Genomic DNA, 15,923 nt, shown 5'->3' with positions numbered 1-15,923 from the left:
CTGTTAATGGAAGATCTCTCAGTTCTGCGGCCCTCATCCTGAACTCTTTCTTAAAATGGGGATCTCACTCTTAATGTAAAGGTGGTCACAGTAAATGCTCATGTAACTTCATCCATAAAAAGAAAATGCTGTAATTTTATCCCATTAAGGACAGACGTTTGCTCTTATGGAAAAGATAACAGAAGTAAAATGATCTTATCCTCTTTCTTCTACTCTCATTCTAATTACCAAGGAAATAGGTTTTAGTGTCTTGCAAAGGGCAAAAATCTCTTTGTTGGTGTAATTTAGAGCTGAATTGTGTAACCTTGACTACATAACAATTCTTTGGAACAGCTATCATCCTTGTTCATTACGATGGCATTCCTGTTCTTTCAACGAAAGCTACTGAATGAGGAATTCTTGGATTTGAAATCTGTCAACCCATTCTTTTACTCCTTTATTATATTTACCTCACATTACATTGGGGAAAATAGAAAGGTGATTACCTTCACTTTAAATTAACAGATGATGACAAAAGATTTCTCTTAGATTTTTTTTTTCTTACACCAACTACAACAGATGCAATGTATAATTTCTAAAACCTTCTGGAGTTCGTGGCTATTATTTTTGTAGCCATAAATGAGAGTAAATTAATTGTTTTTCCATTATTTTGTTGGAGAATGGGCCATGTCTAGTTTCGTGGAAGTGGTGGAGAGGGATTGGGTCTTTGAAAGAGTACAGTCCTGTTCCTGACTGTATTCCCATGCTTCTGTGAGGTAGTCAATTCCAGAACATTGGCCAATTAGCAATAATATATGGCAACATATGTCCAGGTGTCAGGGTGGCATTTGACTTTGAGGAGAATTCAGAGGTAATGTTTTCACCACATTGAATATATTTATCCAAGAGGGCCTAATAAATTATGAAAAATGCAATTGGCATCAGAATTTTTCTTGGAAAAATGTTATGCAAGGAAATGGGCAAACACAGAACAGAGCAATTAGAATTTTGTAGTCCATCAAGATAGACAGAAATACAAGTGGTCATTTGGTAGTATAGAACTTGAGTATTTTAGAAGAAAAGGACACATAATTGCAAAGCTTTTTATCTTTGACTCATCAGGACAATTCACAAGAGTACCAATATAAAGGGAAAATAACATTTGTACTGCATGAGAACAAAGTGTTGATTAGTTGGCAAGTGGAATCTGATTGGAAGTGATGCTGCCATCGGGAATGCACTAGTTGGACGATGACTGACAGTTAACTGCCAAACTTTGTTTAAATTTTATCTCAGGCAGGTTAACTCTGGTAACACCAGTCATCAGCACCCTCCTCTCATACAGTATGAATGTATTCTCGCTAAGTCCTAATGAATAAAAGGTGAAGCGCTTTGAGAAAATACTCACAGACAGAAATGTTACGCTTTCAATAAAATTCATCATTCAAATGGTTTGCTGCATCTCGGCAGTAATTATGGATAGTAGCAGCTTTAAGCATGATAGGGAGGATACATGGGTAATCTTGTCATCCAGATGTGATAGTAAGCCACCTCAGAGTTTTCAAAGGAATAATCTTTATTGTAAAGTAAGCTTCCCTTTGTATGGGCCTATTTGATTTGCTGACGTCTCCCTCAGAATTAAACACTGAGTTGGTGTTTAGAGGGAATTATAATTTGGTTCACACCATTTTCTTCCCCAAGGCATTTCCTAAGACTTAGAATGACCATTTGCATAATCTGGCATCCGAAACAAAATGAAAAAAAGATAATCTAGCTACTTTATTAATTAAATTTGAACTGTCATATTCCAACAGCTGGTTCGCTCAGCTTTGGGTTAATGCATTACAGAATACTGCATACATTGTCAAACTCTGACTTCAGAATCATTAATTTAGATATTTGAAGGTACTGAAAACGAACAATAGTTTATTCATAATCTTATTTAGTATTTGAGCTACAAATTCTGGATCTAGAATTGTTTAAAAGATCATGGGAATGTGGATTTTTTTTTGTTTTGTTTTTACAAGCAATCTTCACAGAATGATTCTGTTTGTAAATATAGAACAAGATGATACATGGAAAATAAAAGATTTAATATAAATCTACCTCTAATACTGCATTCCCTGTCATTACCAGTTGTAAGAGCTCATGAAATAACAGAAAGAGACAAAACAGACCGAATCTCACCACTAGAATTCACCATAAAAACCCCATGTGAAACATAATTCTTACAAAATATCTGAATAGTCCCTCAGAGAATCAAAATCCCCTATGAAAAACATGGTGATGACTAAATTAATGGGCGCAGCATTGTATGTCAAATCAGTGTTTAGAATACACATAATTGTCTCTATTTTAGATCACAATAGAATTATTCTTTAATAAATAAACCTCTTTAAAGACACTTCTTTTAAACAGTAGAATCAGCCTTGTCCTGTTTGTCATTTGCAAATTTGTGTGTCCCCCCCAACTCATATTTGTGTCTCTTGTACATTGTCCTTAGAGTTCACTCGCATCAGTAATGGATCATGCACAGAGCTGTGTAGTGAGTTTATTGTGTTTACTGTGGTGCTGTGGTTGAACGGAGTTTTATAAGAGTTATAGTGGTTCATATGCTCATGCTCTATAGCGGGTATGGTCAGGTGACTCTCCATGGCAGTACTTCCTGCGATGTCATCACCTACATTGATGATCTCGACGGTCCTGGTGGGAGCATGATGGTTCTGATGGTGATGCTGTTTACGCATTTTGTAAAAAATGATTAACATCACAGCCGCCATCAGTGTGATAGCCACAAAGCAACCAATAATAATCTTTGTAGTTTTCATCACCTCATCCAGGCCTGGCATGAGATTCCCTCCTGCATCAGTAATAGCAACAGTGACTGTTTTTTCCGTCGACTTTGTACTCCGAGGAGTTAAGGACGTTGTCACGAACGTAGTATCCCAGTCGCTGAAAGGTGTAGGTCTAAATTTGTCGTCTGTCGTGTGTACCTGTACAGACGGCTCCACAGTCTCCACGGTGACAGTAGTGAAATAAGTGAAGGTGCTGTTTTCTGTAGCAGTCACGTTTAGCGTAGCTGAAGCTGTCGTGTTCCCTGCTGAATTACTCACCAAACATGTGTACAACCCCGTGTCCTGGGCAGTAACATTTGTAAAATTTAACGTGCCGTCATTAAGCACAGAAATCCGGACTTTGTAAGCTCCATGGGTCATGATTGTGCCATTTGGAGTAATCCAGCTCACTGAAGTCATGGAGGTTGATGCGCGACACTTTAATTCTGCAGCCATTCCCTCTGTCAGATTGAGGTCAGCAGGAGCCTCGACAATGACTGGAGCGTAGCAGTTGAACTTGTTCTGGTCCAGTTCGCCAATATAATTCCCTTTTAAACTTGGGGGCGCATGGCAGCGCGCGCAGCACGTTGTGTTGGATGGCACTATCTCCTTCAGCCACCAACTCAGCCACAAAATGTCACAATTACAGTTCCACGGGTTGTGATGCAAGTGGACTCGCTCCAGGTGGTGGAGGGGGGTGAAGAGGTCGTGAGGCAGCAAAGTCAGGTTGTTGTGCGCCAGGTTAAGCTCTATTAGTGACTGAAGGTCATCGAAGGCATTCCTCTCAATCACCTGGATCTGAGCATGCATCATCCACAGTTTCTGCAGGTTAGTCAAACCCTGAAAGGATCCCGGTCGGATTAGCGAAAGCCGATTCCCTGATAGTTCCAGTTCCTCCAGTTTGGTCAGAGGCGTGAGGTTTGGGATTTCCCGAAGATTACACATACCGAGGTTCAGATATCTTAAGTTTGACAGACCTTCGAAAGCTCTATCAGAAATGTATTCAAGTCTCTTAAGTTCACCTAAGTCTAATCTCCGAAGGGAAGGAACTCGATTGAAAGCATATGATGGTATGCTTTCTATTGGATTGTTCCTCAACCACAGTTCCTTCAGTTTGGAGAGGTATTCAAAAGCTCCACTGGGAATGGTGGAGAGGCGGTTGTCGAACAGCTCCAGGGTGTTGAGATTTGTTAGGCCATTGAAGGCCCCAACCTCAATTTGCCGGATGTGGTTCTTACTTAACTGTAGAATCTCCAGGTGCCTTAAATGCTTGAAGCTGTCGGCTTTGATGACTTGGATCCCGTTCTCTTGCAGGTTCAAATAGCGTGTGTTGATGGAGATGCTATCTGGTACTTCTCTCAAGTTCCGGCGTGTGCAGATCACTTTGCTGAACTGGTTGCTGCAGGAGCACACTGAAGGACAAGTCTGAGCTCTGACCAAACCGGCCACCACGAGGAGTTGTAGAGCCAACAGCAGCACAAATAAGGGGTCGAGTACGGCCCTGTTAAACTTTGGACCTATCATCATCTGCTGTGGATGCAATGTCATCTTGTTCAACATTCATACTTTATTGGATGTTTGTTTTCTTGAGTTCAATTTATTATTGTAACCTGAAGAAAAAAATAAAGAAAAGGAAAGAATTAATACTCCGAATCAACGTATCACTAAATCATTTTGAAATCTCATCTCAGAATGCAGTTTTTTTTTTTGTTTGTTGCTTTCCCTTTGCAGTGTTTTCATCATAAGCCTCTGTGTTCAAATAAAACATATAGAACTGCTTTAAGGCCAACTTCAACTGACGTCTGAACCACCCGAAACTTCCATAAATACACAGAAAGGGCTTTAAAATTGCCCAAAAATGACATGACTCGAGTAATATGCATTCCTGACAGGCAAGGCTCATCCCCAGAAGGCTCAGAAATTATCCATTATTTCCTTTTGCCAAAATGCTTTATAACTGTTTTCAATATCACGTTTACAATCATACAATTTTAATGTACAGTGGCTATGTTCTAAGCTTTCAAACTGCATTTGAATAACGCAGTGTATGAGAGACTGGGAATTATGCGGCAAAATCATTGTACAAACACATTCAGTATTTGTATCAAATCCCTTAGTGATTTTAAAGAAAAATGACATTAACCAACTGCAAATAAATACATTTGTTGAATAAAGAAATGCGAACCATAACCTGGGATTTTACTTACCTGAACCTGATGGATAAGCTTGGCTTCCATTCTAATGGAAGGTTGCAAGAACTAATAAGTCCATGCTGACAAGGGGAGGGAGAGGTATGAAGGGTTAGAGCATGGTGTGTGGAAAGGTGTATGCTTCATCCTGGGGTAAGGCAGGAGAGCTCAGATGCCACAAGGTGCAGTAATTCAGAACCCTGAGGTAAGATTGGGGGCAGCACTGGAGGCAGCTTGGGGGTTTTGGTTGGATTGACGGGGCGGGGGTGCAAAGTTAGAGGTCAGTGGGGCTTTGTTGGTCATGGGGAAGTGGAATCAGATGCCTTGGTGTGCTGGGGTGTGAACTTAGATCGGAGGATCATTATAGAAGCCTGCACATGGTGGGGGAGCAGGACATAGGATCATTGGACATCTCATTGTACATCAAGGGTTGGGTCAGTGCCATTTCAAGAGGGTTCCTTTTGTAGGCGCAGCTTCCAAATCCTGGTGTCAACTTATTTATCTGAATTCACCAAGCCATCAGCTGCACAAACTTGCTGGGTGCTAGAAACTTGGCCCTTCATTGTGAAATTCAACCGTCAATAACAATGTGACTCACAACTCCATCGACATGCTTAAAGTGTTAGCTTGGATCTTTGGAAAAGGTTCATGCATTTCCACCTTGTGTTTTTTTGTTCATTCATGGGACGAGGGCATCGCTGGCTCGGCAGCATTTATTGCCTATCCTTAATTGCCTAGAGGGCAGTTCAGAGTCAACCACATTGCTGAGAGTCTGGAGTCACATGTAGGCCAGACCAGGTAGGGATGGCAGTTTCCTTCCCTAAAGAGCATTAGTGAATCAGATGGGTTTTTCCGAACAATCGGCAATGGATTCACGGTCATCGTTAGATTCTTAATTCCAGATATTTTATTGAATTCAAATTCCACCATCTGCTGTAGTGGGATTTGAACCTTGGTCCCCAGAACGTGATCTGGGTCTCTAGATTAACAGTCCAGTGACAATACCACTAGGCCACTGATACCTATTTAAAACTGGAAGAGAGCACGTTAGTGCTCAGTTTGGATTGGAAGTCTGATTTCTATAGACTTTAACCACCACTTTTCTTAAATGTCTTCATTTTTGGCTAAAATCCTCCCAAAGTGTATGGTAACAGTCCACACTACAACTTCCAGGCTAAAATAATGGATCAGTTTTAATATGCAACATTGCTCTGATGTGAAATAAAACATGTGAATTTTATGATTAACATATTTATTAGATAAAGGTTTTATAATGATTTGCAAATGTGTATTTCAGGAGAAAGAAAATCAGAAATGTTTGAGTTGAGAAGAAAATTTTACAAAAATAATTTTTTTAGGTCGATATGAATTGAAGCGAAGCTGTATATCCTTCAAACTCCAGCTCAAGTAATTGAGTATGATTGGAAAGTGTTCTAGTTCCGAGGAAGGGTCACCAGACCTGAAACATTAACTCTGTTTTTACCTTCACTGAAGCTGCCAGACCTGCTGAGCTTTTCCAGTAACTTTGTTTTTGCTCATGATTGGAAAGTGGTTCTGGTAACATGCATTTTTGCAAAGTCTTCCCTGACCCACACAGGCACAAAAGTGACTATTAACTGAAGGATCAAGTCTTTCTCAGACACTCAGGAACAGCATTGGGAGATAACATGAGGGAAGCTAAAAAATGCACAATTTTGGTTTGACATTGATTGCCATGCATCTCAGTGCAGGATTCAAACCTGTTTAAAAATGTTCATGGACTCCCCCTGTCCCCAACTGCAACCTTCATACATTTCACTAGAATCCTTTCCAAAGTATTAAGGAAGTCTGCACTCCACCAACACTCTTAAAACATTGAACACTGAGCACCCTCTCAGTGGCAAAATAATGATTTATTACCAGGCAGTTTAACAGGTGCCTTCCTCATGGTAGATTTCACTGAGCAGATCAAATTGGAGGCATGGCGTGTGTAATATGTTTGGATTTTCAGAGGCTTGAATTACTGCACCTTGTGGCATCTGATCTTTTCTGCCTTACCCTGGGATGATACCCTTACTTCTTCCATACACCATTACCTTAGGGAGGACATTAGAGCCATAGAGAGAGTGCACCAAAGGTTCAGCAGATTTTATCTGGAATGATGGGCTGCCTTATGAAGGGTGAGTGGGGAAACTGTGCCTGTATTCTCTGGAATAGACTTCTGCGGAAGGGTCACCCGGAATGTTAACTCTGATTAATGCGATAATCTAAATTAAACTCCATCTGTTATTCTTCAGCCAGTGGCTCTGAAAACTGAATATGTCATATGACTTACATTGGACTGTATCTTTCCATGTCCTCCTGATTTAAACAAAATGTTGATAATTCTCTTCCTAACTCTGATGGTCTTGACTCCTTGCTGAAATGATTTCATAAGATAGACCTGGTGATGAGGATTCCACTCAAGGGGAGTCCAAAACTAGATAAATACAAGGTGGGCACTAATAAATCCAATGCAGATTTCAAGACAAAATTCTTTACCCAGACTAGTTGGAAGATAAATCTTTCCATCATGTGGGGAATTGAGCAAAATGGCATGAATACCTTTAAGGTGAAACTAGACAGGGTATTCTAGGGAGAAAGGAGTAAAGAGAATGCAGATAGGACCAGGTGGGGGCTGGTTCTGTGTTGTGACTAGAAATGTGGTTCCATAGATGCCAGGTGTTCTCCTGTATTTCACAGGAGTACAGGTACGTTCATTGTGATGGACTAGCAAAGTCTATTCAATAATGTGGATCGTGATCAGAATTATGCACTTCCCGTGAGCTTGGAAATGGGAAGGGCACTTAGTTAGGCAAGGTAAAGGTGTACCCAAAGCATGCCATCTTCTTTCCCTTTCCAGAATTAAATTCAGGACAGGAAGGCCCATGGTCACCCTCCTGTTCTACCACTAATTGAGGCCTTTGAGTGTTCAATTAAGAATCTAATCAGACCACAGCCCTCTGCCACTGGTAGGGGTTAGCGTGGGTGGACATTTTGGTCAGCATGGACCAGGTTGGGCCGAAGGTCCTGTCTCTGTGCTGTAGGACTCTAAGAGTCTAAGGTTCCACCTACATTAGGTTGACATTGCTTTTTGCATTTGCTTAATAAAACCACACAAATAATTTTACTTGTATCTCATAGAAATCACCTCACTATAACTTCAGTATCAAAGTGGTTTTCTGGAAGAAAATTGTGCAGCATAAAAGAAAATTGCTCTGTAACTAATCTTATAAAACTGCTTCAAATTAAACACCATCAGCTGCTTGTCCATGTTCAATTTAGTTTTCCTAGTATTGCTGATGTTTATAGTAAAATTCCAATACCAGAGCAATTCAAATTATGCTAGCAGATGTGAAATTGGAAGCCTGCTGAAATAAATTTCAGAAGCATTAGCATAAATAGGAGCAGCTAGACCCAATTGTGGAAAAAATAGAAACAAAAATTAAGGAAATATCTTACAGTTTAACAGGGAAGCACAGGAATGCAAATAGAAGCTAATGCAAACTATAAGAGAGACAGTGAGAAAGAAGGAAATAGAGATATTCTCTTAAAATGAGCATACACCATGGCAATCTCAAAATCCTGAAATTTCCTACATAATGCCATTGTATGTATAGTATCAGTACTGTGTTTCAGGACAAAAATCCGATGCTAACTCAGAGGTGGCGTGGTGATAGAGATGGGCAATAACTACGTTGTTATCAGTGTCAGTCACATCCCGAGAACAGTTTTTTGTCAAAAATACTGGCATTAAGATTACCAGTAGTTGAAATAATTGCCTTAATATATTTCCCCCACTCCCCTCTAAAAACTTGTCCTGTACCTTCCTACAAGTTGACAATATGAAGCACAATGGGCGCTAAAATATAACTGTTCAATATAGTCTGGGCAATAACATCAACAGTTTCTGTGTGATCTGCCTCTATACATTTGTGTAGGGATGTCATGAGTAGCTTTTAACAACGGCTGATAGTTGTGTAGTTTTAGCAAAGTTTTTCAAAGAAATTATTGAACAGCCCTGCTGCTTATTAAAACTTAGCATTGCTGAATAGTCAATCATTTACAAATACTGTGACTTTTATTTAATGTGAGGCAGAGTCCAAAGAAGAATTGCCAGTTTAATAATGATGCGTTACCTTGGGGAACACCTGACTGTCAGATTAAAAAAATAATTTCAATAGAAAGATCTGTCTGAAATTTAAATTAGTTTTGTCTGCCCCGGTGAGCTGAAAATACTTTATCAAATGAAATATGTCTTGGAAAGAAAACTACATGGAAACAGCTAACGGGATCAATGTGATAACTTTCAGAGCAAGGAATTACACTTTCAATGCACTCTTAACTTGTCATTTGCAAAACTTGCAATTAAGTGGTGTACACAATAGAAATGACATTCAATTTTTTTGAATTTGGCCATTACTCTCATATCAGCTGCTATTCATTATCAGATAAGGAGAGCTCTAAGTTGGAGTTAGTGTGAAGAATTTATGACCTATGTTTTCATCAGTGTTGTGTTTGAATTGGAATTTAGAAAATCAAGTCAAACTATTTAGCATTCTTTGCTTCAATGTCAGAATTGAGGAATTCAGCAAAATTCCTGTCAGTCAAAGCTTCAACCACATATATTTTGGAAAATGCTTTAACCCAGAACATATGCACAAGTTATTCCATGTACAAGCTCACTTTTAATCATCAGTGCACTCACACTGTAAAGCCCCACCATCTGCTTGAGACACAATTAGAGATTACAATGACCACTATCTGAAAGGTATGAAAGGTAACCAACTCTCTTCCAAACATTCATGGTACGTCAAGGCATGTGGACAAGTAACACTTTTCTGTTTTGTTCTGCTTTTCCCTTGGTTAATCTTTACTCTGCTTTTTAGTCCCCAACTTAATATTAACAAAACATTTCTCCACATTGAGTTGCTCCAGGTCTTTAAATAGTAAATCACACGTCTCAAAAAGTGGTGTAAAAATGTCGGTCTTCATCCTTTTGAGACACAGGTATCACCCCATAAAACAAACTTGTTCATAACAACTGATTCTATTATGATGATAGACAGAACTTAATTCCATTGAAAAGACACAGCCCAGCTAGACAAAAATATCAAGTTGCACAGCAAAACCATTAGCAATTTTGATGTCAGTAAAGAAAAGGTTATTGACCAACAAAGCTGTTGAAGGTCAACAACTGCAGGTGCAATGAGGTCCAAATAGCTTGGCAAATCATGACACTAGAAATAGCATTTGTAAATCCTTCAAAAAAAGTACCTACATAAATCAGCAGATAACTGTCTTTCTGCCTGGCCTTTAGGCTATAGCAGAGTTATGACAATTACCTGATTACCTAAACTTTGCAATAGAAATATTTCTTGCCCATTGCAAAGTTTTCATGCTACCAGAATCTCCCAAGAGGCATCTGAGAGATTGGGCAGAATGCACTGAGAAGCTTACAGCACAGAAGGCCATTCAGCCCATCAGGGCAGTGCTGACTCTTTGAAAGAGCAATCATGCAACACCCATATCTGTAACCAGACAAGTTGCTCATTTTCAAGTATGCTTCCAACTCAGTTTTGAAATTATTCTTGCAATGACTTGACAACACAAGAAAGATAGAGTGTTCCATATTCTGTCAACTCAGCATGTTGGATTTGACATGGATGGGAGGGTTTGGATGGATTTCTCGCTTCTCCATGGAAGTAAACTCAGCCAGAAGCCTGTAAGTTTGGAAGAAACCCACCCTACAGCCTTATCATGCTATTCGTGGGCTAAAAGTGATCGCAAGGGACAAAATTCGCATCGTCACTGCTTGAGATCCGACCTACAATGGTGATGTCATCCGCAAACCTGTAAACGGAGTTTATCATCCTCTTGTGATTACGGCAACCTGACACACCCTAATTGTTGATTCATGGCTTGGATGAAGGCTGTGAAGACCATGAGTCACCAGTGCATCTACTCAAGCGCAGGCTTGGAGCTCCATCTCTGCCTCACCCTTTGCTTATGTACAGACGTGTGACTGAGCACATGCAGTCAGAGACCATCCTTGACCAACAGAATGGTGTTTTCAAGACACAACACGGGTGGCATGGTGGCTCAGTGGTTAGCACTGCTGCCTCTCAGTGCCAGGGACCCAGGTTCGATTCCAGCTACTGTCTGTGTGGAGTTTGCACATTCTCCCTATGTCTGAGTGGGTTTCTTCCAGGTAATCTGGTTTCCTCCCACAGTCCAGGCTAGGTGGATTGGCCATGCTAAATTGCCTGTAGTGGTTCAGGGATGTGCAGCTTAGGTGGGTTATAGGGGGATGGGTCTGGGTGGGATGCTCTGAGGGTCAGTGTGGACTTATTGGGCCAAAGGGCCTGTTTCCACACTGTAGGGATTCTATAATCTATGAACACTGAACAAAAAATGGGAAAATCATGGTCACAATCTTGTTGATTGGTATAATCAAGATGATACTTTGTTTCCTGGTTTATGTTCACCATCTGATTTAATCCTTTGTATGTGTTTGTATTTCAACTGAGCAACATCAAAGCTTGAAATTTCTCTGTCAGGCAAGACAGAACAGTCTATTGTACAATGGAAATTGCTCCTTCCACCACCCAGTCACAGCCACACTTTGTTACTGAACAAACCTCTAAAATTAAGTGGCTAAACTTTTAAAGAATCAGGACGAGTTACGACGGGGCCAACAGAGTTTTGGACAATCTCAAAAGTTAGATAATGGGAGGCTAGTCAGGAGTGTGTTGGAAGGTTCAACTCTATAGTTACCAGAGGTACGGGTAAGGCTTCAACAGCAGATGAGCCAAAACAGGACAGTATCAGTCAATGCTGCAAAGGTTTTGTGTGGTTTTGGTTATGCAGTTGGAACCATATTTTTCAAAGTCAAGTATACAATGATGTTTGTGAACTGCCTGTCTTAGTCTCAGATGGTCATCAGGGAAAAATATAGAGTCAGTAATCAAAAGGAGTTTGCTCAGGGAACCACAGACAATTGCTTTAATCCTCCCAATATTTAATTAGGGGACATTTCTGCTTAATCTGCTCTAGATGGAAAACAAGGGGTTTATAATTTAGGGATAGTAAAGAGACTAGTAGGAGAGACTAGGATTCAAGAGCACGGCCTTAGAGTGAAGGGATGACCCATTAGAACTGAGATGAGGAGGAATTTCTTCAGATGGTAGCGAACCTGTGGAACTCGTTGCTACAGAGTGCCATGGAGGCCAAATAATTGAGGGTATGTAAGAGAAAGATAGATAGATTCTTGGTTAGTAAGGGGATCAAATGTTACAGGGAGAAGGCAGGAGAATGAGCTTATGAAATATATCAACCATGACCAAAAAGGCAGAGCAGACTCAATGGGGTGAATGGCCTAGTTTTGCTCCTATATCTTATGGTCATACAAAGAGATCAAAAGGTCTAGCGGTGAGGTTGAGCTGGGTGCCATTGGGCAGATATATGTTCACTAGCAGTGTGAGGTTGTTGACTTGCTCACCGAGCTGGCTGGTTATCGTGCAGACATCATCAGTGGAGCCTTCGATGAAGCGATGTTATTCTACTCCGCTGAGGGTCTAGGCGCGAAACGTCAGCCTCTCTGCTCCTGTGATGCTGCTTGGCCTGCTGTGTTCGTCCAGCCTTGCACCTTGTTGTCTCGGATTCTCCAGCATCTGCAGTTCCTACTATCTTAGAATTTATACTGTCTGGTCTGTTATATACTGTCTGTATGTACAAACTCATACAGATCAAAACCGGGAATGACCCTACTCACTGTTGCTTTTGGGATTTTTTTTTGAGAAATAGTCATCATAATATGATAAGCTTCACTTTAAGTTCGAACGCAGTTGGTTGTGAGCCACTTTTTCAAACAACTGCAGTCCATATGATGGTGATACACAGTCACAGTGCTGTTAGGAAGTCAGCTCAGGAATTTGGACCCAAATAAAACTCTTCTGCAGCTGTTTCATACAACGCAATGTTGTTGCATCATTGTGGAGTGCAGTTATTGCTGTGGATGTTGTGATGAAGGTTTACAATATATTATTACTCTTTGGAAACTTGTGTTTTAAAGTAGTGCTAAATAGATTTTGTTTTGCAGTTCCTTGAATGCGACGTTTTTTAAAGGTTAGAAACACTTTTTAAGGAATTGGTCAAAATAGGTCAAGAAATCATGGGACTTGAGCTGAATGACTAGACAAGCTGCGTTTCTTTTGAGTGCTGTGTGATAATTGAGTGCTTGATAAATTGAACATTTATGACAGAGAGAGAGAGAGAAATGGCAAGAGGCCACACGCAGGTCCGGTTCGTAAAAGGAGCTCTGCATTTGTTGGTGCGCTGTTTAGCAGCCTGGGGGTTGACAAAACAACTGGAAAACATTTTTTTTTTTATAACTTAGGGTTCAATGAGGAAAGCTAATGAATTAGCCTGTACTTGTACATCTCTGGGACAGACAAGAGAATCACAGCTGGTGAAGTGGGCTTTGTCTCAAATTCTCTTTTTTGAAATTTTTATTTCTTGTTATATTATGGTGGAAGGACTGTTATTTTGAAGTTTTCAGCTTCAAACGGTATAAATGAGGTTCCGTGTGCTTCTTTCAAATTGAATGTTGACTGAATATGAGTCTGCTGACTGGGGAGTCTGGCAAAGTGGTGGATGGAGAGGAGTTTTTGTATTTATTACTATGATTTTGCATTTTTGAATTTCTGTAATGCTGAAATTTTCTTTATTTGTCTAACTTTTTCTCTTGAGAATTTGTGCTCAAGAATCTGTAGCTAGGTACCTATTCACCTAAGATAGTGCCATAAGTGGTGATCTGTAAACATGTCATTGTACTCATGTGAGTACATGTTATAATAAATTTAATTAATTAATTTATTTATTCCTTTGCAGAAATTCAACAAAACAAAATGCCTGCAATCTCAGCAGTTTAGTAAGAAAATTAAAGTGTAAACAGAAATTGTACTACACTGGGTTTGAGTGAGCATAAAGGATATTGCTGGTGAAAAAGTGCAAAATATTGCTTTTTGCTGTTGGTGATAAGATCTTTCCCAACTTCCTCAGATGTCTATAGATTTTTTTCTTCATATCATAAACGTACGTTCTTTTGTTGAAAGTGTATTGGCAGCCTAATGTGAATATTTTCAGTGACAGTAATTAAATTGCAAAATTAAAAAAAAATTATGGTCTTAAAGCCAGGTTTCACGCTAGGAGATCACTTGTCCAGTATTACCACCAGCTGGAATCAATAACAGTCATCTGGAGTGATAGTGTCATTGGACATCTAATCCCAAGGCTTGGGGTCAGTTCAGATCGCATGACAACTGTGTGTGCAACTTACGAATGAAATTCATCAGTCTAGAATCAAAAGCGAGCCTTAGTAATAGTGACCATGAGATGATTATCATAAAAATCCATCTGCTTCAGTAGTGTTGTTTAGGGAAAGAAATCTGTCATCCTTACCTGATCTTGCCCAGGTGACTCCAGATCCACAGTAATGTGGTTGACTCTTAACCGTTCTCTGATACAGACCAGTAGCCTCTCCATTGTATCAAATTGCAATGAAATCTGAAAGGAATGAAACTGGATGGATGACGTGGCATTGGGGCAGGCATTGGAAACAGCAATTGCAAACCCAGCCCTGTCACCCATTTCAAACTTTTCCGTCATAATAGCTGGGGAACTGTCCCACAAGAGGCACAGCCATCCCACACACTCATCAAGCAATGGCCTGACACAATGTTACTCCCAGAATCATTACTTCGACAGTCTGAAGTGAAAATGATAGAAATTCACCAAAAAAAATTTCCATATCCATATTACATGCCCAAGCATAATCTTTGAACCATTTAATATTGGAAATAAACTTGCTTTCATCAAGATTCACAGATTTTATTCTTACTGCTTTCAATTAGAACAATAAAGAGCAAAGGATGATAAAGAAAACAGAAAATAAAGGTTGCTAATCCTAATTAAACTAAGGTACAATCCTGTACTCAGTCCTCATTCCGGTTGTCGTTTGACAAAAGATATATTACAGTATAAGTTATAGTCAAACAGAACTGCAAATCAGGGCTAAAACAGTCCTTCTAAAGGTGTAGGAGAATCCAAAAATGCTGAGATGTCAGTAATAATGGGTTTTAGGTCTTATTCAAACTCATCTACATTGTTGTACTTAAGTATCAGACTGGCATAATGAATGGCATTATCATCAGAGTCAGAGGTTGTCGGCTCAACTTCCACTCACTCATTATGCAAGACAATACTTCAGTACAATACAGAGGCAAAGCTGCAATGGTTGTTGCTCTGTATTTCAAATTAGTATGAAACAAAGGGCATTCTGAATGTTCAGGTACATTAAAGATTTCATGGCACTAGATGGCTTATGGAATTCTCCAAGCCAACTTACCTTCCCAACATATATCCGTCAATGGGATCTTGCTATTCTGTATTCCATAACAGCAATATTTCAAAATCCATTCCCTGAATGGCAAGCCCATTTGATTTCCTATCTCGATGGACTTTTTCTTATTCTGCATTATGTATACAAATATAGATTTGCAATGCAATATAAACCAAGTTATACAGTCATAGAGGTCGACAAACAGAAAAAGTCCCTTTGGGCCATCAAGTCTATTCTAGAGTTATCAAAATCAAAGAGCCACTAATAAATCAAGATTGGAATTCAGCAGAAAAAAAACAACGCAGCGAACGACTGGAACTAGCTACTAAAAAGAATAGTTTGAGAAAAGCAGCAGACATACATTTGAAAGGAAGTTAGATAAACACAGGGAGAAGGAACAAGTGGAAGATCAGGGCTAATGTGGTTGGATAGAGAGAGTAGTTTGGAGAACCATGTGCAGCACAAACACTAGCATAGACCAACTGCACCAAACTGCCTGTT

At 39.8% G+C, this 15,923-nt stretch overlaps 1 protein-coding gene across 1 annotated transcript; it reads right to left on the bottom strand.

Moving 5' to 3' along the window:
* Positions 1-1,786: 1,786 nt before the first annotated feature.
* lrrc4ca (leucine rich repeat containing 4C, genome duplicate a) lies at positions 1,787-14,589 on the bottom strand. Its single transcript, XM_020517033.2, has 2 exons — positions 14,483-14,589; positions 1,787-4,423 (listed from the first exon to the last, which is right to left on the bottom strand). Exon 2 carries the CDS (start codon positions 4,371-4,373, stop codon positions 2,451-2,453), a length of 1,923 nt encoding a protein of 640 aa, XP_020372622.2. The 5' UTR covers positions 4,374-4,423; positions 14,483-14,589; the 3' UTR covers positions 1,787-2,450.
* Between the last annotated feature and the right edge of the window lie 1,334 nt (positions 14,590-15,923).

Source organism: Rhincodon typus, chromosome 17 (genome assembly GCF_021869965.1).
Source record: "Rhincodon typus isolate 14 chromosome 17, sRhiTyp1.1, whole genome shotgun sequence".
In the NCBI taxonomy this organism is placed as follows: Eukaryota; Metazoa; Chordata; class Chondrichthyes; order Orectolobiformes; family Rhincodontidae; genus Rhincodon; species Rhincodon typus.
Note: the sequence above shows the minus strand (reverse complement) of the source record. Positions and strands in the feature narration are given on the sequence as shown.

Coding starts and splice junctions, on each gene's coding strand:
- lrrc4ca (XM_020517033.2), bottom strand. CDS start 4,373: ATGTTGAACAAGATGACATTGCATCCACAGCAGATGATGATAGGTCCA.